Source organism: Stegostoma tigrinum, chromosome 1 (genome assembly GCF_030684315.1).
Source record: "Stegostoma tigrinum isolate sSteTig4 chromosome 1, sSteTig4.hap1, whole genome shotgun sequence".
Classification (NCBI taxonomy): Eukaryota; Metazoa; Chordata; class Chondrichthyes; order Orectolobiformes; family Stegostomatidae; genus Stegostoma; species Stegostoma tigrinum.
Window position 1 is genome coordinate 154,676,674 of NC_081354.1, and position 24,282 is coordinate 154,700,955.

The 24,282-nt window shown below is 39.9% G+C and overlaps 1 protein-coding gene across 16 annotated transcripts in view; it reads left to right on the forward strand.

The window, feature by feature from the left end:
- Nucleotides 1-24,282, forward strand: part of LOC125457292 (transcription factor 4-like) — a 610,802-nt gene that overhangs the window by 148,739 nt on the left and 437,781 nt on the right. For 12 of the 16 annotated variants that reach the window (XM_048541370.2, XM_048541332.2, XM_048541341.2 and 9 more), the window contains 2 exons: nucleotides 115-147; nucleotides 1,187-1,286. In XM_048541370.2, the coding sequence (XP_048397327.1) occupies nucleotides 115-147; nucleotides 1,187-1,286 (133 nt within the window). The remainder of the gene's footprint in view (nucleotides 1-114; nucleotides 148-1,186; nucleotides 1,287-24,282) is intronic. The other 4 variants (XM_048541360.2, XM_059649605.1, XM_048541480.2 and 1 more) reach the window with 1 other exon arrangement.

Here is a 24,282-nt window from a genome sequence, read left to right on the forward strand (position 1 = left end):
CCTTCACACAGAGTAGTTGAAGTATGGAATGTTACCCCTCCATACACTTTCAAATTAGATGTTAAGGTGAAGTCATGTTAAAAGATTGTAAAAATTGATTATTTTTTTAATTAGGGTGAAGTATTGGGATTTATGGAACAGAAATGGGTAAGTGGAATTGTTGTAAAGGTCAAGAAGGTTCACCCTCTTAAAACCCTAGTCCAGAAACTGATTTCTCTTCCTGTTCTGGCGGAGGCCAATTGTCTCCATCTCGTTCTCAAGTCCTAGTGTGTCGGGCTTCAGCAATTTGAGCAGATGACACTTCCCATTGATATGTTTACTTAACTCATTGTCAGGTGTGTGAAACTCTGCATCTTGCAGAAATTGGAATTAACTTTAGAATATCTGAAGTAAAGAAAGGAACATTGCCTGGTGTTTGCTTTTATAAATTGCTATCTAATGGCCGCTGGGGGAAATGCTTAAGGATACAATTGTGTTTGCCTGCGGTGCCTGGTGTTGAATCATTAAATGATGAAGGTATTCGTTGTCATGACTCGGGAGTAATGCAGTGTTGAGTAGAAAGAACTAAATACACTTGTGAAAGCATAGTACAGCAAAGAGTTGATGGCTCCTTGCTTTAGGAGAGGATGGATCGGGTGGAAATGTTTTTAGCGGTGAAAGATTGCTGATCAAGGAAAGTAAACCGTGCATCATACATGGTTACTTGAAGATTCTAAATCACAACTTGTACATCTGGATGCAGATTATTCGCTATGTTCCAGATGGTCTGTACAGACCAACAAGCAGAGAGTGCCATAATTGATCGAGCAGCTTTTGTTGCTTTTGCTATTGCCTTCACGGTGAGACATTGAGAAACTCCTCTCTTGGCACATTGAGAGGATCGTAAAATTAACCATAACATAGCGTTGATGTAAGCTGCTTGAGCGCAGAACTTTTTATGCATCTGACTTGAATCTATGTGCTATTGCAGCAGTGATCTAGTTGTGACTTAGATGAGCCGGGAACTTTGCTATAAATGCTCCGGCATTTTGATCGACATTTGCAAATGTAATAAAAAGTGTGTGGGTGTTTGGCACTTTTACATTGAATTCTTTTTCAAAGGAAGGGTAATATTTATATATTGTGTACATTGCTTGGCAGTTGCCAAAATGTCACTTCATGTTTGTATTTATTTTAACGTGTGTAGAACTATGGCGATGGAGTGCACTATGAGCAAGTGACCAACAGGGACCTTGGATCGCATGACAACATTTCCTCCTCTTCATTCATGAATTCTCGACTTGTGGGTATGTACTACGGTAGTGTGCCTCTGTTTGTATCAAAACTGCAAATTTACAAATGTGAAATAAATGTTTTTGTTGTTTTCTGCAGATCTGTTTGAAATCTTATCATTTATTCTAATGTTACCAGGACAACTCAGATGCAAATGAACATTAAGTTGTTGTTTGTGCACTTTTCTTCTCCCAAAAATTATTCCTGATACGTAAAGAGCTTAAAGAAGAGAAGCTCGTCTAGATGCAATGAATGGGATTGACCGGTGGGAGAGATGGAATACGTGGTAGGAGGGATTGGACCCACATTGCGTTTCCTATCCCATACAATCCTTTGGTATTGATTTGGTCAGTGTCTCTTCCCTACCACTGCCTTCAGCTTCCTCTCTGTTTTAACGTTACCTGAGTATGTACATAAATGATCACAACTTTTGATGCAACTTGGCTGAGTCCGTAAATGAATTGTTCGTAATTGGTTATTGACAGAGTGAAGTTAATATATCTTCAGAATTAATAATAGCAAGGGCAAGAAACATGAACAAATGTGTATATGTTCCTGTATATAGACTATAATATAGAACACAGGAAAGCAGTAGGTCATTCAGTTCCTTGAACCCCATTTGCCATTCATTTAGACCAGGCTGATCTTGGCCTAACTCCACCTTCTTGCCTTTGTGATTGTTAATAATGAATGCAGAGTTTATTTTAAATGGAAATATAATTTGTCATATGCATTTCACCACAACTTGGACTTTTTTCTTTCCCAACTACATGAGAGTGCTGATTATTGGCGTGCAATATTCACAATTCTAGTCTGTTTCCTATGCTCCGGTCATACGTTCTATTTTCATTGAAATTTGAAAGCGTAATGTAAATCTATATTGTCAACGCAGATAATGTCCTTGCATGCATTTGGAGTAACATTGCTGACGTTCATCTGTTGAGCATGAGAAGCAGGAAGTGTGATACAAACATTGCGTAGAGCACTTGTTAGACCCTGGCTAAAGTATTGTGTTCTGAGCCTGCATAATGGAAGGATATGAATGCATTGGAGAGAGTACAAAAGAGATTTACAAGAATGGTTTCAGAGCTGATAAATTTCATTTGAGAATAAATTAAGAAAGGAAGGTTAAGAGGAAATCACGTAGAAGTTTTCCACATCGTGAAGGGGGCTAGCTAGAGTAAATGGGGATAAATTGGCCAAGTTGCAAGGATTGAGAATGAGGGCGCATAGATTTGATGATTTGCAAAGTAAGCAAATGTGATGTGAAACGAAAAATGATTTCTTTCAAGAAGAGTGGTCCAGGTCTGTTACTGCCTCAATGTGGTAGAAAAAGTGTGCCCAGTTGAGACTTTCAAAAGGGCATCTGATAATTATTTAAATAGAATCAAAATGGAAAGGTCACTGCAAGTGGGGTTGAGGGAAAGGCTAGAGAATGGCATAAAGTCATGATTCTGATTTACGGAGTTGATGCAGACAGGATGAGCCAAATAGCCTAACCCAATGCTGTAACCCTGGCTATTTTTGTTTTGAAAAAGGATGATATTATAAGATAATAGCCAATACAAATAAATTCGATGTAAATAAATGCATGTAAAATATAACTAAATAATAATAAGGCTTGATGCCGGAGAATAAAACCCAGGTAATCTTGGTACATTGAATGGGATGAACTGTTGCATTTCCCTTTGTTGTAAAATTTATACTTTCTTCAGCTGACTTTTTGCAATTTACAGGTATCAGGTCTGTTGGTTTATTTTGTGGGCATAATGTATGTTTGGTGAATATCAGCAGGCTTTCTGATGATGCAGATCACAGCTAAAGCCAGTCATGCTCTCACCTGGATTGCTTGATAGTAATCAGTATCACAGCACAAACCAGTTGTTATTTTTCCTTACCAAATCCGGGAGAACTGAAGCAAATTACATAACCCTTTTGATAATTCTAGCCAACGTGCTCTGACTCAGTAGAAATTGGCAACTCAGTCTCAGATTCTCAAACTCTGTAGGGTTCAGCTAATCACTTGATAAACATATTGAACTGTTATGAAGGCACTGCCTCCTTGGTAAACATTCTTGTGGTAAGTTAAGCTTTTGCTCCTACTTAACACATCACCTGAATGTATTTCCTATCCAAATAAATAACTTTTAGTTTAAGAATGCAGATAGGGATAGTGGGAAATTTGGGGATGTGCATGGAGTCCATTTTCATATTTACTTTTGATCTTTCTTCCAGAGCTATTTTCCACCTTGTTAAAAACAGTGTAACAACAGGGGAAGGCGATGGCTTGGTGGTATTATCGCTGGACTGTTCATCCAGAGACCCAGATAGTATTCCGGGAACCTGGGTTCAAATCCTGCCATGGCAGATAGCGGAATTTGAATTCAATAAGCATCTGGAATTAAGAATCTAATTATGTCTGCGAATACATTATTGATTGTTGGAAAAACCCATCTGGTTCATTAATGTTCTTTAGGGAAAGAAATTGCCATCGTTACCTGGTCTGGCAAATATGTGATTCCAGACCCACAACAATATGGTTGACTCTTAACTGCCCTCTGGGCAATTAGGGATGGACCATAAATGCTGCCTAGCCAGCAATGCCCACAGACCGTGAATGAATAAAGAAAGGAAATATTATTTGTGAACATTGATGATGGCAGAGCTGTTGGTATTGTTTACTTGGACTTAAGTGAAGCCTTTGGTAAGGATGACACCAAAATTGGTGGTATAGTGGACAGCAGAAGGTTGTCTAGGATTACAAAGAAATCTTGTTCAATTGGGTCAGTGGGCTGAGGATGGGAGTTCAATTTGGATAAATGTGAACTATTAACATTTTGGTGAAACAAACAAGTGCAAGACTTATATAATTAGTGGTAGGACCATGGGTGATGTTGTAGACCAGAGTGACCTTAGAAGTTCAAGTACATAATTCTTTGAAATGCACATCACAGGCACACGGTGGTTTTGAAGCATTTAGAATGCTTACCTTCGTCACTCAGACCTTTCAGTGTATGAGTTGGAGCATTATGTTGACCTTGTACAGGATGTTTGTGAGCCCCCATCTGAAATACTGAGTACAGTTCTGGCTGCCCTGTTGTAGGAAGGATATTATTAAACTGGCGGGGATTCAGAAAATATTTACCAGAATGTTGCCAGGAATGAAGGATTTGAGACCTAAAAGTAGGATGGGACTTTGTTCACTGGAGCATAGGAGGTTGAGGAGTGACCGTATAGAGATTTACAAAATCACAAGGGGCATAGATAAGGTGAAAGGGGAGAGACCTTTGCTAAAGTGGGTACGTTCAAAACTAAGAGGTATATTTTTCAAAGTGGGAAGAGAAAGAGTTAAACAGGACATGAGGGGCAATGTTTTTACACAGAAACTGGTTAATGTGTGGATTGAACTGCCAGAGGAAGTGGTGGATACAATAAACAACATTTAAAAGACATTTGGCTAAGTTCATGAATAGGAAAGGTTTGGAGGAATATGGGTCAAAAGCTAGCAGATGGGACTGGTTTAGTCTGAGAGCATGGTTGGTGTGGACTAGTTGGACCAGAGGGTCTGTTTCCATGCTGTTTGACTCTGACTGTAGTTGCACATACCTGGACTAGGGAGTTTATTCCTTGCGGCTGTTAACATCCAGATAGACTCCACTCTTCTGTGAGCCCTTGGCACTTGGAGGGGAACAATATGAACCACTTTGGGGCGGCATGGTGGCTCCGTGGTTAGCACTGCTGCCTCACAGCACCGGGAACCTGGGTTTGATGCCACCCTCGAGTGATTGTCTATGTGGAGTTTGTACATTCTCTCCATGTCGGCGTGGGTTTCCTCTAGGTGCCTCAGTTTCCTCCCACAGTCCAAAGTTGTGGGGGCTTGATGGATTGGCCATGCTAAATTGCCTGTAGTGTTCAGGGGTGTGTAGTTTAGGTGGGTTCCCGGGGGATGGGTCTGGGTGGGAAGGACTGAAGGTCGGTGTGGATTTGTTGGGCCAAAAGGCTTGTTTGCGCACTGTCGGAATTCTCTTCTAAAACTGACTACTGTGACAATCGATGATTAATTTCATGATAGAGACTAGTTTTCAATTCCAGAATCATTCATTACATTTAAATTCCACCAGTTGTTGTAGAGGCATTTGAATTCTTGTCTTCAGAAATTAGCTAGGATTACTTGCCCAGTCACATTCCCAGTGTGCAACCATCTTTCCCCTAGTGGCTATAGCCAGTTCTGGACACTGCACTTAAGGAAGGATGTGAAGACGGTGGAAAGAGTATGGAAAGGATTTGCAAGAAATGTTGGCTTTAATTTGAATGCAACTTTAAGATGCGCACTAGTGAAAACTGAGATTCTGCATAAATATGCAGATCTGGCTCAGAATACATTATCCCAATACCTAAGGCCTCAGTGGAAAAATCTGACATCTCGTGCTGTGGAGTAGTTGTTGAAAGGTGGTCAAGACTGGCTTTGGTTACCTCCTGTGTGTGTGTGTGTGTGTGTGTGTGTGTGTGTGTGTGTGTGTGTGTAATATGTATTAAAATAGTGACTTGGGCAGCATTATGTCTTCATTCTACTTGAGTTCTAGTACAGGATTCTCTCAAGGTAAACTTGCAGGTTGAGTCAGTAGTCAGGAAGGCAAATACAATGTTGGCATTTATTTTGAAAGGACTTGAATATAAAAGCAGGGATGTACTACTGAGTCTTTGTTTGGCTCTGGTCATGCCACATTTGGAGTATTACACGCAGTTTTGGGCCCCATATCCCAGGAAGGATGTACTGGCCCTGGGATGGTTTCAGAGGAGTTTCGCGAGAATGGTCCCAGGAATGGAAAGTTTAACACAATGAGGAACATTTGACGACTCTGGATCTGTACTCGATGGAGTTTAGACGGATGGCGGGGGACCTAATTGAAACTTCCAGAATACTGAATGGCCTTGACAAAATGGACGTTGAGAAGATGCTTCCATTGGTAGAAGAGCCTAGGACCTGAGGACACAGCCTTAGAGAAAAGGGAAGACCTTTTAGAATGGAGATAAGGAGAAACTTCTTCACCCAGAGAGTGGTGAATCTATAGAATTCACTGCCACAGAATGCTGTGGAGGTCAGGTCGTTGAGTACATTTAACACTAAGATAGGTAGGCTTTTGATTAGCAAGGGGATCAAGAGTTACGGGGAGAAAGCAGGAGAATGGGGTCGAGGAACTTATCAACCATGATTGAATGGCGGGAAGACTCGGGCTGAAAGGAGCAAAAATTAGGCTAATGTCTTATGGTCTTATGACTAATGGTCCCAAATAAATTGTAACTATTTACTCAATACCTGATATATCGAGCCTTGGAGGCAATGAATATGCCTTGCTTCATTTGCCATCAACTTTGTGATCAATGATCTCAGCTGGGTCAGTTGATCATTAGGTCTTCATATCACTGGAATAAAAAAATGGGCTGAAATCAGTCTGAACCCTTGCTCCTAGTCACTTTTCAGTGAAAGGTGTGAGAAAGACCGTGCCTGCTGATATAAAGTGGCATGGTCATATTTGAATGGGTTTCTTCATTCACGTTCATTTAGAAAGAATTAGCATTTTAAGCACTTTTCCCAACCACTGGAGACCTCAAAATGCTTTACAATTGATAAATGTACTTGTGAGTGAAGAGACTATTGTATTGTAGGAAACACTTTGCCAGCTTCTGCCCAGCAAACTCCCAGAATTGGCAATGTGAAAATGATCAGTTTTGTAATGATGATTTGATAAATTGTAGCTAGGGATGACTCTCCTGCACTTTTCCACATTAATGACACAGGTTGTTTTACATCTATGTGACCCTAACAAGGCCTTGATTTAACACCTCGTTTGAAAGATCACACCTACAACAGTGCAACACTCCCTCATGGCTGACACCTGAAATCGTAGAGGAAGCATAGGATCTTTAAAGGCATGCAGTCTATTTCATTTTTATGCTGACACTTTGAAAGACCTGGTGGATTTAGTGCCAAACCCTAGCTTTATTTCCCCATGATCCAGCAAATTAGTTCTCTTTCCAGGTGTGTCTGATTGTCTTTTAAAAGTTCCTGTAGAATCTCATTCCGTCACTCTTACAGTTAGTGCATTCCAAATATTAACAACCCACTGTGCAGAGGAAAACAAACTCTTCATTACCATGCTGGTCTTTTGCCAGTTACTTTAATTGAATGATGACTGACCGACTCGCTAAAGGAACTAACTCCTCTTATTTTCCCTATAAAGATGCCTCCTCAATTTTAAATACAGTATCCCTATTGGGTCTCCCATTAACCATATCTGCTCTGAGAGAGCCAGCCCTGCTTCTGCAGCCTCTCCAACTCACTGAAATCACCCACAACTGCTGTGAAGCATTACAGCTTTGTTTGAGCTGATGTATGAAGAATGACACTTGGCTAAGATACTCCAAGTTGGCTGACATTCAAGGAACTGCATTGTAATGTCAGAGAGGAATAATTTACAATGATGCCACCTTTTGCATCTGATGCAATTTAGAGGAGCATAGAAAGATCTGGTTGCAGATACTCGGGCAGTGTTGTTTCAGATCGTGTTATAGTATCATTGTCTTGGTTTACTGGGCTAGCTTTAAAATGCTGGCATTCGAGGAGTAGACTGTTTAGTCTCCCAAACCTGTTCTGCCATTTAGTTTGATCACGACTGCTCATTTTAACTCCATTTGCAAACCAGATTTCGTATCGCTTAATAACTAACAAAACCCGATATTTTCAATTGCCTATCCTCAGCAGCTTTTTGGAGCTAAAACTACCTTCGGTGTGAAGAAGTGTGTCCTCCCATCATCCTCATTGATCTAGTTTTTAACTTTCATCATATGTACTCTTATTCTTGACACTCCCGTCAGAGGGATTAGTTTCTGTAATACATGTTTCTAATGTCACTTTGGTCATATTTAGCTACTATGCTGCAGACCCTTCGTTGGCTAGAAGAGTGACAAATTGACTTACAATCAGAACTCTGATGATTCATTGCTTTAAATTGGCTTTCTCTTTAATTCTATTGGCTTTTCTTTTACCATTTTACAAATAGGGAAAAACATTTATTCTGAATCTTCACAGTTCTGCAACAAAAAACAAGGTTCTATCCCTGTCCCGATTATATAAATGCTTTGAATGATCATAGTCATCTCAGGAATATTTTATGTCCGGTTTTACTGCACATTAGATCTTAGAGTTCAAGAAAAATTACTATCCTTTTGGATTTAACACTTCAAGTTTTTGAAATGCAAAACCCATTCAGAGCCACTTGTTAGAGTTCAACAAATGTTTAATAATGGAATGCACAGTAACATATTTTATCCATTGACTAAGTAAATTTGCTAAGTAAAGTTTTAGGTCTCTTGAATGCATAAATACTGTAATATTTCTACTCCAAATTATAAGCTGATCCTGAACATAATGGCTTGATGTTAATGCTAATGTGCAACTGAGAAAATGTGCTGCAATTTTGCTCAGTTATGCTGAGATGAAGTTTCGTTTTGCACTGATGCATGGGAAATTTGAGTGGTAACTTTGATCTAATAACATTATTGCTTAGAAGCAATTATTGACTAGGATATGGCCTTTGGGGGCTTGAGATTAATGAATTCAATTTATTTGAACTGAACATTGTTCAAGTAGTTGCTGCAGTTGAATGAACAGGACAATCACTGGTTTCAATTGACTGCTGGTCGCAGGTTGTATGCAGCAAGGGCAGATTAGATGACTGAATTTGAACTTATTTAAACTGAATTTAATGTCGTAGCAGCAGTGTGAAAAAAGGCCTAAACGAGGCTTCGATTGACTGCTAGACATTTCAGCAACATGCAGTTAATAATTTGAATACCGACGCTTGTGACGTTGAAATTTTGGATGCAGTGGGATGAACATTTCAGAGTTGATGACTTGCTGATGTGGGCACATGATTAATTTTGTGCAATGGTACATTGACTTTTGAGCATGTTTAGAGTGTAGAGTATAAATGCTCATGCTCATGCGCATGTTGCTTGAGATTTGAAATTCTGTGATCTTAATTCCATGATTTTTTTTTACTATTTTAGGCAAGAACTAGAAAAGTATCCAAGCTACAATGGCTGCTGTTGAACATCAGAATTTTGAATAGAATCTATTCCAGGATGATTTATGATGGTGTTTAGGTGTCGTCAGATTTGACCCTGTCCCCTTTCCATGCCACACTCATAACTCCACCTTAGATCCAATATATTTTCATGGGTTTTGGGATATTTTTTATTGACAACACTTTGGTGGAGTTTCTTCTGAGAGCCAGGTGAGGTCATCAATGCAAAATCCCAATGTGGGTTAGAGCTGATGTGGGTTCTTCGGTTTTATCACACCCTAGAGCCACTGATGAGTGCTAAAAAGGCAAGAAAAGCCTCAAAATCAAGGCCTTCAAGTATGTGCATGTTACAGAAAGGAAGCATTTGCTAGTTCACTGTTACGTGAGAAGAACATTGGTGCTGTCTTGCTGTGCTGCTGCCTTACTACCACTGTTCCACTTCGATCATCTCCCTTCAAAGCATGTCCGCTTCTCACATCTTTCAGCCACTTGCCCTAAAATTGTCTTGTGTTACTCAGTTGCTAATTTGGTCTCATCATGCTCTGGTAAAGCATGCTTTATTGTCTAAGGTGACATATAAATAGAACATTTTGTTCTTCAGGTGGCCTTGAGAAGCAGTATCCTAGTTGTTATCATTGACTTACCAGCCACACACATACTGACTATCAGAGCACGTCAGAGGCTAGGAATACTGTATCCCCAAAGCCTGTCCACATCGAGAAGGCACAAGTCAGGAGCATGGCAGTATACTCCTATTTGTCTGGATGACTACAGCTCTGATGATATTCTGAGCTTGACACCATCCAGAAGAAAGCAGCCTGCTTGACTTGCACCCCATCCACCCTTTAAACACTCACTCTCTTTCCATCACTGGCATGCAATAGTGGCAATGTGTCCCATCCGCACGCTGCATTGCAACAATTCACCACTGCTACTTCAACAGCACTTTTCAAACCCAAGACCTCTGCCACCTACAAGGACAGGGTAGCAGATAGATGGAACCACCACAACCTGCATATTGCCCTCCGAGCTAAAAACTGTCCTGACGTAGAACAATATCATCACTCCATCACTGTTTCTTTTTAGAATCCTGAATCTGCTCCTTATCAGCAATATAGCATACCAACAGCACCTGGATTGCACCAGTTGAAGAAGGCAGCTGCGCATCACCTTCTTGAGGGCAACTAGGGAGGAGCAATAGATACTGGCCTAGTCACAACATTCATATCCCATAATATATAACAAAAGCACCAATCAGGCTAGGTGGAAGGAAGTATGTTTGGCGGGGCGGGGGTGGAGAACAAGCTCTGTTCCTCATGAAGTGACGTTATTGATGGAGAAAGGATGCTAGTTGTAATTCAACACGGGTGCTGGAATCCAGACAGCAGGGCTGGGGAACTGTAGGCCTCAACACAGCATTTCTTCCAATTTCCAACTTTGGAATAGTGGAAGCAAATCCAGCTCTTGAATTCCAATTCCATATGCCTAAATGTCCCCAAGAGATGTTACTCGTTTCAACTAGATGGCCTCTGATGTGGAGAAGAGGTAGTTTGAGTACTTCTGTATATCTTGTTTAATGGTAAGTGCAAGAAATAGTATTGAGAGCATCGGGAACTGGTATATTGAGGGTTTGCAGTATAGACTAAGTAGAGGGGGCAGATTCTGATTGGCTACAATTAATGAGCAAAAACAGTGCACTTACTTGCTTCGTGTTGTCAACATGCTCCTGAGATACAGAGGAATGGAAAATTTCAGTTTTGATCCATGCCGGTTTCCCCAAATTAGTATACCAGGGAACGTGGTGGCATTATGGTACTGTCACTGGACTAATAATGCAGAGCGTGAGACTAATGTTCCAGGGAATGTATTCAAATCTTACCATGGCAAATTGTGAAATTTGAATTTGATAAAAGAAATCTCTATTTGATACTTAGCCTAGTCATCAAAACCTATTTTAACAGATACTGACTCTGGGCAAAAACATTAAACAAAAGTCTTAGGAGGTCTCATTTACACATGAGTCCTCATGCGCGTTAATGTTATTGATTTCTGATTCCTCCCTGAAAACCCCTCTGACAACTTTGTGCCTTGTCAGCGACACCCAGATCCCGTGCCGTGCCATCCCATCCCAGGCAGGAATATTTAGATAACTAGCAGCGTAAATGGAGAGGCAAGAGTTCTAGAGCAGGTTCTGGAGAATTTCTACAACATATCTCCTGTCTTCTTTCCAGTAGGGGGAAAAGGGCTCTGCTGGAGATAAAGCTGAAGAAGAAAAAGTCTGATTATGACATGTCAGGCAGATAATATTACAACCAAGAGTTAGGTGGAATGTTGAAGGTTCAGAAGAGAATTGAAAAAGAGAAACAAAGGGAGAGTATGAGGGGAAAAAAAACTGGCAACTAAGATAACAATAAATATATAAATATTACATAAGTGCCATGGACCAGACCAAATCCCCTCAAAACAGAGCCTAGACCCTAACTTTTACCTTATTTAAAGGTAAGTATAAGGTGCTGCATTTCAGATGTGATTTGATTGGTTAAACTGATAGGTTTTAAGCAGAACACACTGTTCCATCAGAGTTAAAATACAAACATAAAAGAAAAATTAGCATAACCTTAACTCTTTCAAAATACTTAACACAATGTTTTAACTACTACTCATCAACTATTCCAACGTAATGGCATCCCATAAACACACCCTTGGCAATGGCAAATTCTGCAAAACAGATTTCGCTCACTTGCTATCTTCTCCGGTCTAGGAGAAGGAACATGTCAGAATCTAGCAGCTTCAACTTCAAAAACCCCAACTTCAACAACTGAAACCCAAGCTAAAAAACCTGGGTGTGTGTGTGCCTGACTCCAACTAAAGTTTTTGAGAAGATTTGTAGCTCGCATTGTGGATGAGGTTGTAGACTTGCTTGCCAAGCTGGTGTGTTTGATTGCAGACGTTTCATCACCCTGCTAGGTAACATCGTCAGTGCATGTCCGGTGAAGTGTTGGTGTTCTATCCCGCCTGTTATTACGTGCCTTGGTTGCTGGGGTGGTTGGCATCACTTTTGGTTCTGTTTCTCAGTGGTTTGTATATCGATTCCAATTTAACATGTTTGATGGAGTTCTGGTTAGAATGCCAGGCCTCCAGGAATTCACTGGCATGTCTCTGTTTGGCTTGTGCTATTATGGAGGTGTTGTCCCAGTCAAATTCGTGTCCTTGTTTGTCCGTGTGTATTGAGACCAGTGAGAATTGGTCATGTCTCCTGGTGGCTAGTTGGCATTCATGTTCTCCTTATTGTCACTTTTCTTCAAGTTTGGCCAATGTAATATTTGTCACAGTCCCTGTGTGGTATTTTGTATATTGCGTTAGTTTAATTGCTTGTGGGCTTAGAGTTCTTTTATGTTCATCAGTAGCTGTCACAGGGGGTGGTTGTTGGTTTGTGGGCTGCCTTGATAACTAAGGGTCTGAGTAGTCTTGTGGTCGTCTCTGATATGTCTCTGATATATCTGTGATATGTCTCTGTATGGTAGGGTGCAGGTGTGTCTGGCCGTGTTGTGTCTTGTTGTGGTCTGTCGTGGAGATAATGGTGGATTATGCTTTTTGGGTATCCATTTCTTTTTAAAAACTCCGTATCAATGTTTCTGTTCTGCGTTGAGTTGCTCTGCATTGCTACAATGTGTTGTGGCTAGTTTGAATAATGTCCTGATGCAGCGCCGTTTTTGGGTGTTGGGTGGTTGCCTGTAGGGTTACTGGATCAAAATTCTAGAATTCCCTTTCTAATGGCTTTGTGAGTCTACGTGTACTAGAATGGACTGTGGTTCAAACAGGCAGCTCACTACCACTTTCTCAAGGGCAGAGGGCACAGATTTGATGTAATTGTTGAAAGAAACAATGTTGATATGAGGAAAATCGTTTTCATACATCAATTAGTTAGGATCTGAATGTACAAGCTGAGAATATGCTGGAAGAAGGTTCAGCCAGGACATTTGAATGAAGAATGCCCAGGATTTTTGGGACAACTTGGGAATGAAAAGTCAGTGAATCTTTACAGAGCCAACATTGGCCTGGATGACCTTATTCTGTGCTGTGACCTTTCTTTGGTTTTAGTTTCAGCTTCATTTTAATTTGCTGAACCAACTGCAAATAAGTCCCTGCCACCACCTCAGCTACCAGAAATGATTACCCCAGTGTGATACCCCAGTGTAATTTGGTAATGTAAATGAAACTACATCCCTGAAAAAATTATGCCTGATAGGGGGAAGAAGTGAAGGAAACAAATAGAATCGGCAGATTTAATAGATGCTGCTGGTGTTTAAAAACAAATGAGAAATGAATTGATAATTGGAAAACACAAGTCTTACCTCTTTATCTGTATCCCTCTTCCTTGTGCTCTTGCTGCCAGGCTGCTTGCTGTTGCTCCTGATGCTCTTTTCACACCAAGAGATTTGATAACCTCACTACCGTGCACATTCTGAGAAGATGGCAAATACTTTCGTCACAGCCAGACTGTGTTGCAACTGATTCCAAAGGCAGACCTTGGTCTACTGAGGTGCAGACAAGTGCATATTCATGTTGTCAAATTACTTGAAGGCCAACAAAGCTACGAGGGTGTGTTTCACTTGTAAATGTGGCCAACATCATCTCTAGGTTTCAAAATGTGTAACATTTATCTTGTCCAATTTAATTATATGTTTTTCTTTTTTAGATCAGCAGTATAAATTTTGAATTAAAAAAAATGCTTCCCTTTTTCCTCATGATCCAATTTGTTCGCTAATTGTGCTCTATGTTTACCTTTGTTCGGTGTGGTATGTATTTTCTTAATGCTTCTTTATACATTGTTAAATTGGAATCCTGCCTTATTCCTGTCTTCATTGCTGTGCAGAAATTGTTCCAAAACATTTTGACTCAGTGCCTTGAATCTTCCTGAATTTCTGATCAGGTTCCAATAAAACTGTCTCATTTGGATCATCATTTAAGACACTCACTGTGCAGCACTATACATTCTTATGTATTGAAGGGGTAAATAATGAATCATGTATACTGTAGGTTGCCTTTTTTCAGTAAATGGTGGATGTTAGATGCTATGGTACTAATTGAAAAGAGTAAATAAGTTCTTGTAGTTGTTTAGTCAATATTCCTACCAAAATAACATCTTGCATTTATATAGCAACTTTAGCATAGAAATGCACCCAAGAGATCAGACAAAAAATAATTCTTTCCAGAGAAGGATATACTTAGAGGAGTAACTAAAAACTTAACTAATCATCTCAGTTTTTGTGAATGCTTTTATAAGAAAAACAAGAAATATAGAGGCAGAAATGTTTTTGACAAGAATTCCTATTTGTTAGAACTAAAGATACAAGAAGCTGAAGATACTAGCTATCTTGTTAGAATAAAGGGACGTTTGAGGAATGTAGAGTTCTTGGATGACTGGTGTCGGCAGTGATTACAGGGATGGGAGAAGCAGCTCATGTTTGTAATATGACGATGAGAATTTTAAAATTGAATTGTTGGACTGAGCGAGAGTGTATAGCCCGGAGAACTTGTGACATTCAAGTAAGACTTTGATACAGGTTATGTTAGGGTAACAGAGTTTTTGGGGATGGGAACAAAGAAAGTTGCAGACCATTCAAGAATGAATGCTTAATAAGTTGGGAAGTTTGGTTAAGAAAGGCGATAGGTTTGTTTGGACATTAATTACCTTGCTGTTTGAATCTTGGTTTGTATAAATAGCTACTGCGCGTGTCTAGTAAATCAACACACCTCAAAATATTAATTTTGTGGAATATTGTGTTACTGTTACTAAGGGATTATTCCTATTCCTGATGCCAGTCTTGACAATGGCAACATGCGGAAAGTAAAAGATTGGGGCTCCTATTAGCTAAAAATTTGAACACAATCTCGGCTGGTACTTGAGCATGGTATTAAGAGAGTCCTAAGCTTTGGAGGGAATGATTTTGGGTGTGTGTTTTTGCAACTCCTGGATGTAAGGGTCTTATTAATACTAATTGAAAAAAATAAACAGTTCTGATACCACTAAAAAATTAGATTCCATAATGGCCTTTGAGATTATTTTTGATACTTGAAGCATATTGAAACCTAGGCAATTATCCATTGCTTTCTTTGGTATGGTAGTTACTAATATGGTCTCAGTTGCTCATAGGTAGAAATCACATAGAGAACAAAGCTATTATGCCTGTAGAAGTTTAACTCCACATTAACTCAAATCTTCTACTTTACTATTTCCTTGTATCTATTAGCATCTGTCTGTTTCATTCATAGTTTAAGTTGACCTTGATTGACTACTTTGGTAATTCTCTGTGATATTACATTCTAAATTTTAATATTCTTTAGTGCGAAAAAATCATAACTACTATCTCTAACTACTTATTATAATTTTATGGCTCTTTGTTACAGTTTCATCAATTAGTGGATGTTTCATTGTATACCCTCTTTAAAACTTTGTGCTGCTTTGTTTGAGCCCCTGTAATCTTTTCCTACTGGACTAAATGGAATCTAAGGTTTTCAAATCTCTCCTCATAATCCTATTTCATTAAATAGCAAAACAGGCTTGAGAGGTATGCATGTTCTTGTACTGTATTCCTATGAATCTTTAAACCTTTCTGTTATCACCATAAATCCATTTTGCATATTTTCTAGGCTGCAGCATATTTTCCACATTGGCCAGTGGGCAAGATACCGTATGCTTCTCAGCATTCATGAATTAACAACAGGAGCGGAAGGAAGAAAATTGAATGGTTAAAAATCATTAAAATGGTTTTCTTGAGCACTCAATTTATGATCATTTTAGGAACATTCTTAATCTTGCTGACATAATGTGCAGTGGTATCCATGTGAATTAAATGCTCTTAAAACCTGGTGGGAGTTGAAAAGAATAGGATGTTAGTGGTCAAGAAATTCCAAATGGTTGAAATTTTACCTTATTTATTTGTAAAACTATTCCAAACCTCTGGAATAAATTTATTGGCGACTATCAGATGTCTATTGTAACCTATGCATTCAGGATACTAGTGCTTCAAAATTGCTAATACTTGGGCTATGTTGCGTTGTAAAATCTTGCATAGTTAGTACAAATTTTGACTTCATTTATGCACTTACACTTTTGAAACCTGAAATCTAGTGGAAGGTCATATGAATGCCAGGACAAACTTTGTTGAACATATGCAATATAAAATATGGTTAGAATTTGTTTTAAAGACTTGTCTCTTCTTCCTATGATATCTTGCTACAGTAAGCAGTAGCTTCTTCAGAATGTGCTGGATCATCAGATTCACTAGCAGGAAATTGCACTTCAAATTGCAGTAGCAGCAAAATTAAATCTTGAATTTTGGCATGATAAAATACTGAGAAGTGCACAATTGTCATCTACTTCCCAAAACAGATTACAACTGGGTTGTCTGACTAATGTTACGGGAAACAATAGTCATCAAGCAAAGTAGAGAGAAGTGAAAAATAGAATAATCCCTTCTTTTGAGTTGGGAAGATTGAAGAAACTAGAAGATGACCTAATTTTGCCATCCTAAGTGTACTGTGTATTGCCTTGACTGCAAGTCCCACTAAAACAAGGATGCTAATTTGTTTGTGCTATATTTGAAAAAGTTTATAATAGTGCACTGAGGGGATTGTTTTATTTTCCAACTTCCCAGCTTTTTTTCACAGCAAGATAGGACTTGTATTGGATTGTCAGTTCTACATTTTAAAAACTAAATAAGCTGAGTTCTAAAACATTCAATTGCCAGAGATATTTCTATTCATTTATTTCAGTAAACGTAAGAAAAATATTTCCATTTTCTCAAATATACCCATCATGAGTTTTGGTCTCTAGTAGGACCCACATTCTGATGGTCACTGCTTCTTTATTTTAGCACGTATTTAATAAAATATTGAGCTACAAAGGTGTAAACATAAATCAAGACTTTCATGCCTTGGATCACCTCAATATCCTATGGTCAGAAATGAGGCTGTTTTACTGATGTTAGCGCAATGAGTACAGCACCTAGGCTTTGCTGATAATTGGCAAATAATATGCCAGGCAATAACTATCTGTACAGAGAGAAAATCTGGCCACAATCCCTTGACATTCAATGGCATTACCATTGCTGAATCCTCCTCCATCGATATCCTGGGCTTACTATTGACCAGAAACTGAACTCAATCAGCTGTACGAAATGCTGGGGCTGCAAGAATGGGTAAGACCCTGGGAAACCTGCAATGACTAACTCACCTTCTGACTAACCCATGCCTGTCCGTTATCCACAAAACACAGGCCAGGAGTGTGACAAATACTCTCCACTTACCTGGTTGAGTGTAGTTCCAACAATACTCATGGAAAAAAGCATCTATCATTGTTTGACGAAACCCACCCCCCCATCCATCTTTGTCAACATTGCATCGTGTTCAGCATCATTTGTGGTTCTTTAGGTACTGAAACATCATGTCTAAACGTGGCAAGATCTGGTCAATATCCCACGGTTGGACTGACCAGTGGCAAACGAGATTTGAGTCAAACAATGAACTTCATGAAAAAGAAATAATCCAATCATCGCCTCTTGATAGTCAATGGCCTTGGCATTAATGAGTACCTCACTATTCATACCCTGAAGGTTACTATTGACCAGAAATGGAACTGTTAGACCATATGAGCACTGTTCAGAAAACTAGGCCAGATGGTGTAAATTTTGCACTCCTGACAACACTTCACCTTCCCATCCCAAAAAAAATCTACAATCCTTTCCTTTGAAATAAAGTCTGTGATAAAATGGGTTATTTTAGTATGTTTACATCATTGGGTTTGGTGTTTGAAGTTAGTAATGAATCCTGTCAAGATCCTGTTCAATGGCTTCCATGAACTTGATTTAAAATTTATCAAGTACTTAACTGGTATATAACGTTGTGGAGAGACTAATTTATTTGAAAACAAAATCTATTTATAATTTAATTGAAAGCCTCATTGACTAGTATTTTGTAGCCTCGGAAAACAATTTTGGCAGCTCCTGTAAGATCCTGGGTATCTTTGTAAAGGTAGCGCTTTGTGAATTACATGTTCTACTGTGTACATGATGATTACTTAATGCTTGCCATTTGGATTTGAAAGCCAAGTTTTTTTCATTAAAACAAGCAGAATTCTGGAGAAACTCAGCAGGCCGAGCAGCATTGATGGGGAGAGCAAAACAGAGTTAACACCTCAAGTCCAGTATGACCCTTCTTCAAAACTGAAAGGTGTTGAGAACTAGTTTATCCTCGTCCATCTACATCGATGCTGCAGTCAAGAAAGCACACAAATACCTCTGCTTCCTCAGATGCACTACAGCTTTGTATGGCAACTACTCTGCCCAAAAGCTCAAGAAATTATAGAGAGTTGTGAACTCAGCCCAGTCCGTCACGAAAACCAGCCTTCCTTCCATTGACTCCATGCACACTTCTGATGCTTGGGGAAAGCATCTAACGTAATCAACTGACCCCTCCTTACTCTCTCCCGTTGGCAGCTTTTCCACAATTACTCCATACAGTCCTCACAGAAATGTTACTACTATAGTTGAACTGTGCTTCATGTATATACTGAAAACTGATACATATAAAGAAAACCAGCAGTTGTGAACAGTGTGCAGTGTAGCTTGATGGTGGGTCTCAGTAATAAGATACACTGGATTTAGCTACAGAGCGTGAGGACCATGTAATTGGCAAATTGCTTATGAAATATAACAAAAGAAAACCCAGCTATAACGACTTTCAAAATTTTGATTGAAGAGCAATAATGAGCTCTATTCTTGTTAAGTTTGACAATTGACTTCGAAGGTTGGCAGACTCAACCTTTAAACTCTTCCCTGTCATCCAGCCAACCTTCCTTTGCTTAGACAGTGTATACTCACATCCATCATTGCTTAATTAAAAGTGAATAGGAAAGCTGGTAGACCAACAAATCACAAAAGTATGTGGGCAGTAATCTCATTTATCATAAAATTAATGTAGCAGTGCCAACCTGATTATATCTACCTTTGTTCAGCATGTACTTAATCTTTCATACATATCAACATTTAAAATTAGTAAGATTAATCTTTAATAAATACTGAGGTTCCCAAAGCTTCTTGGTCTGTTAACATTCTGTCCTCCTGACCTTTTTGGCAATGGAAATTTTCTTGTTTGTTCACTGACAAAATGTCAAACTAGGACGTTCCAGTTTTGTGGGACGGTCAGCTAAGTGTTGCAGTTGTCGGGAATGGACATTTGTGCAATTTGTGATGTTTAACTGGTACCATTCCATTGGGCTGAAATTATCATGCAATAAGTAGTCTGGTCTGTTCCCCATTGATTTGTTGCATCCTTGCAGAGTTCCCTTCTACAAACAGTAACATATGGTTTGAGTTGTTCTACTAACATGGATACTGATATTCCAATAGCACCACTTGAAGTGATCTTATGGTGCAAAAAAAATGGGGCGGTTCTTGGATAAATGGTGGTGTTTTTGCTTCTCCTGCCCCTGTAACTTCTACCATTCAGAAAAGACATGTTTGGGATGTTTTATCAACAAAGTAAAACAAAATAAAGCATCACATCTGCTTGGCAAGATAATAAAATGTGAGGCTGGATGAACACAGCAGGCCAAGCAGCATCTCAGGAGCACAAAAGCTGACGTTTCGGGCCTAGACCCTTCATCAGAGCTCTCTGATGAAGGGTCTAGGCCCGAAACGTCAGCTTTTGTGCTCCTGAGATGCTGCTTGGCCTGCTGTGTTCATCCAGCCTCACATTTTATTATCTTGGAATTCACCAGCATCCGCAGTTCCCATTATCTCTGATACACCTGCTTGGCATCTAGTTTCTTTCATGGTACAGAAAAGAAAAAAACATCAGAGTTAACATTTCGAGTTGGCGACCCTTCCTCAGAACTCTTGCATTGTATTGGCGTTTCACTTATCCAGGGCAAATGGAGAATCGTGTGGCATGCTGTTGCAGGATAGACTTTGGGAATAAGCAGCTGAATCACTCCCCACAGAAAACCAAACCTCTGATGTGTTCGTGCAGTCACAATACTTGTGGTTAGTCTAGAGATGATGGGAACTGCAGATGCTGGAGAATCCAAGATAACAAAGTGTGGAGCTGGATGAACACAGCAGGCGGGTCTAGGCCCAAAATGTCAGCTTTTGTGCTCCTGAGATGCTGCCTGGCCTGCTGTGTTCATCCAGCTCCACACTTTGTTATTGTGGTTAGTCTAGTTCAGTTTTTGGCCAATGGCCGCTCTTTGTATTCAACAATGGTGATGACATTGAATGTCAAGGGGAAATAATTAGCCTCACTTATGTTGGATATGTTCATTTCATGCTATTTGTCCGATGAAAATATTTCTTACTACTTATCAATCAAGCCTGGAAATTACCCATATCTTGGAGCATGCAGGTAGGGACTGCTTCATTTTTAGAAGAGCTATGAATGGAACTGCACAAATACCTTCCAGTCAAGGAAGAAACCTTGTCCACTCAGCAGCTGATATTTTGCTGCAGCAACTCTCTTCTCTGAAATTAGGTTATCTACATGTGGAGCCACTGGAGATGGGTGAGATCCTAAATGAATATTTCTCAACGGAGAAAGACATGGAAGCAAGAGAATTCTGAAGTAAATAGTGACTTTGTGAAGAGGTGGGTTTGGTGGTCTGAAGACGCATAAAAGTAGATAAATCCTTTGGACCTGATCAGCTGTATCCCAGGACATTGTGGGAAGCTAGGGAAGAAATTGCGGAGCTCATAATGGAGATATTTGTATTATCAACTGCCACGGGTGAGATGCTGGAACATTGGAGGGTATCTAGTGTTGTGCTGTTATTTAGGAAAGTCTGCAAGGAAAAAAACCAGGAAATGACAAACAGGTGAGCCTGACATCAAAGGAGGGTCAGTTGTTGGAGGAGATTCTGAGATACAGGATCTGCATGCATTTAGAAAGGCTAGGACTGATTAGAGATAGTCAGCATGGCATTGTACGTGGGAAATCATGTCTCTCGAGTTTGAAAGAGGTAGAGGGTAATGCAGTAGATGTGGTCTCCATGGACTTTAGCAAGTCTTTCAACAAGGTACTATATAGTAGACTGGGTTAGTAAGCTTAGATGACACGAGATCCAGATAGAGCTTGCCAACTGGATACAAAATTAGCTTGACGGTAGGAGACAGGGAGGTGGTAAAGGTTTGTTGTTCAGTCGAGAGGCCTGTGGTGAGTGGTGTGCTTCAAGGATTAATGCTGGTTCTGCTGTCGTTCGTCGTTTGGATTTGGATGAGAATATAGGAGACGTGATTAGTAAGTTTGTGCATGATACCAAAATTGGTGGAATAGTGGAGAGTGAAGAAGGTTAGCTAAGAGTACAACAGGAATTTGATCAGCCGGACAAGTAGGCTGAGAAATGGCAGATGGCGTTTAATTCAGATAAATTTGACATGTTGCATTTTGCTACAACAAACCAGAGCAGGACTTTACACAGTTAATGGCCATGCCCTGGGAAGTTGTGTTAAGCAGAGAGACCTAAGGGTGCAGGTACGTAGTTCCTGGAAAGTGGCATCATAAGTAGGCAGGGTGGTGGAGGAGGTGTTTGGCATGCTTTCTTCATTTAGAGGATCGAGTATAGGAGTTGGGAGGTCATGCTACAGTTGTACAAGACATTGGTAAGGCCACATTTGGAATGCTGCATACAGTTCAGGTTGCCTTGCTATAGGAAGGATCTAAAATTACAGTACAGGAACAGGCCCTTTGGCCCTCCAAGACCGCGCCGATCGAGATCCTCTGTCTAACCTGTCATCTGTTTTCTAAGGGTCTGTGCCCATTTGCTCCCCGCCCATCCAGGTACCTGCCCAGATACGTCTTAACACACGCTAACGTGTCTGCATCTACCACCTCCGCTGGCAATGCGTTCCAGGCACCCACCACCCTCTGTGTAAAGAACTTTCTATGCATATCTCCCTTAAACTTTCCTCCTCTCACTTTGAACTCATGACCCCTAGTAATTGAGTCCCCCACTCTGGGCGGAAAAAGCTTCTTGCTGTCCACCCTGTCTATACCCCTCATGATTTTGTAGACCTCAATCAGGTCCCCCCTCAATCTCCGTCTTTCTAATGAAAATAATCCTAATCTACTCAACCTCTCTTCTTAGCTAGCACCCTCCATACCAGGCAACATCCTGGTGAATCTCCTCTGGAAGGACTAAGCTTTTGTGGACAAGAATGTTACTGAGACTGGAAAATTTGAGTTAGAAGGAGAGGTTGGATAGACTGGAACTTTGTTTTCCCTGGAGCGTAGGAGGCTGCGGGGAACTTTAGGTTTATAAAATCGTGAGGAGCGTGGGTTGGGTGAATAGCAAGGTCTTTTCCCTGGGGTAGGGGAGTCCAAAACTAGAGGACATAGGTTTAAAGTGAGAGGGGAAAGATTAAAAAAAAAACACCTAAAGAGCAACTTTTTCACACAGAAGGTGGTGTGTATACAGAATGAATTGCCAGAGGACGTGATAGAGGCAAATACAATTACAACATTTAAAAGCTATTGGATAGGTATGTAGGTAGGAAAAATTTAGAGGAATATAGACCAATTACACACAAATAGGACCAGTTCACTTTAGGAAACCTGATCGGCATGGATGATTTGGGTAAGGATCTGTTTCCATGCTGTATGGCTCTATAACTCTTGACTCTGTTATCATCATCTGTTACTACTGTTTGGAAGATGAGCAGAAACTTGGCTAAAATGAAAGAGATTAGTCTGGAGAAATCAAGAGGCAGTGGTGATAGTCATATGGATGCCTGAAGGTAGGTGATGTTGAATGTGGAGTGAAACAATTAAGGAAACAGTTATTAGCTTTGAATGATATCTGGAGAAAGTGACTGATATGGTGCACAAATGAGAAGGATGGTAGAGCCTAGTGGAACTTCTGAGGAGGAGAACAACAGAACCTGCAAAAACTCAAATGTAGTGCACATTATGACTAGAGAGGATTTGACATTGCATGTGAGGGTTACATATTTTGAAATACGTTCTGTTAGAATTCATTTACAACTTTGTAAATATCCAGGGATAAATTATCTATGTATCTTGTATCTTGTCTTCACAAAGTATTTTGAATAAGCCATAATAGTTATTGGATTGATTTTAACTACTCTGGGTCAATAGCACACTGACGGTCTGTTTTACGCACTGTCCAGTTTTTCTTTCCAGTGATGTGGCAGTCATGGCAGATGGTTGAATTTGAATGAAAATATTTGGAATTAAGAATCTAATGATGACCGTGAGTCCATTGTCAACTGTCAGGAAAAACCTATCTGGTTCATTCATGTACTTTAGGGAAGGAAACTGCCGTCCTTACCTGGTCTGGTCTGTATGTGACTCTGAACTGTCCGCCGGGCAATTAGGGATGAGCAATAAATGCTGCCTGGCCAATAACACCCTTATCCCGTGAATGAATAAAGTCAGAGGGAAAATCACCTCAGTTGTTAAAAGGGACCCATGCCCTGTTGTCGCCTATTTCCGTCTGTGGAAACAATTGAGTTCACCTTCCTGTAGGGCATGGCCTTGCCAAAATGCATGCAAGTGACTGTGGAGTAGATCAGATCTCTCAAACTGTTGAATTATCTGAAGAATTTTTGAGATTTTATAACTTCAAGTTTTCATTTAAGCACGGGAGAGTGAAAATGAACAAGTTTAAGATGAATCCCCTTTCTTAGTATATTTATAAGGAACAAAAGGTAAGCAGACTTGCAGGAAGAGAGATTGTAAAGAAGAGTTAAAGCTCAGAGATATATCTTTAGGATGAAGTGAGGAATACCCTGAGAAGAAGATTGGAATTCAAGGGGTGAATCATATTTGTTTTTTTTAAAGGATCAGGAGGGACTCTTGAAGGTGGATAATATTACAATTATTGGTAAGTTTAAAAAAAGAAGGGACA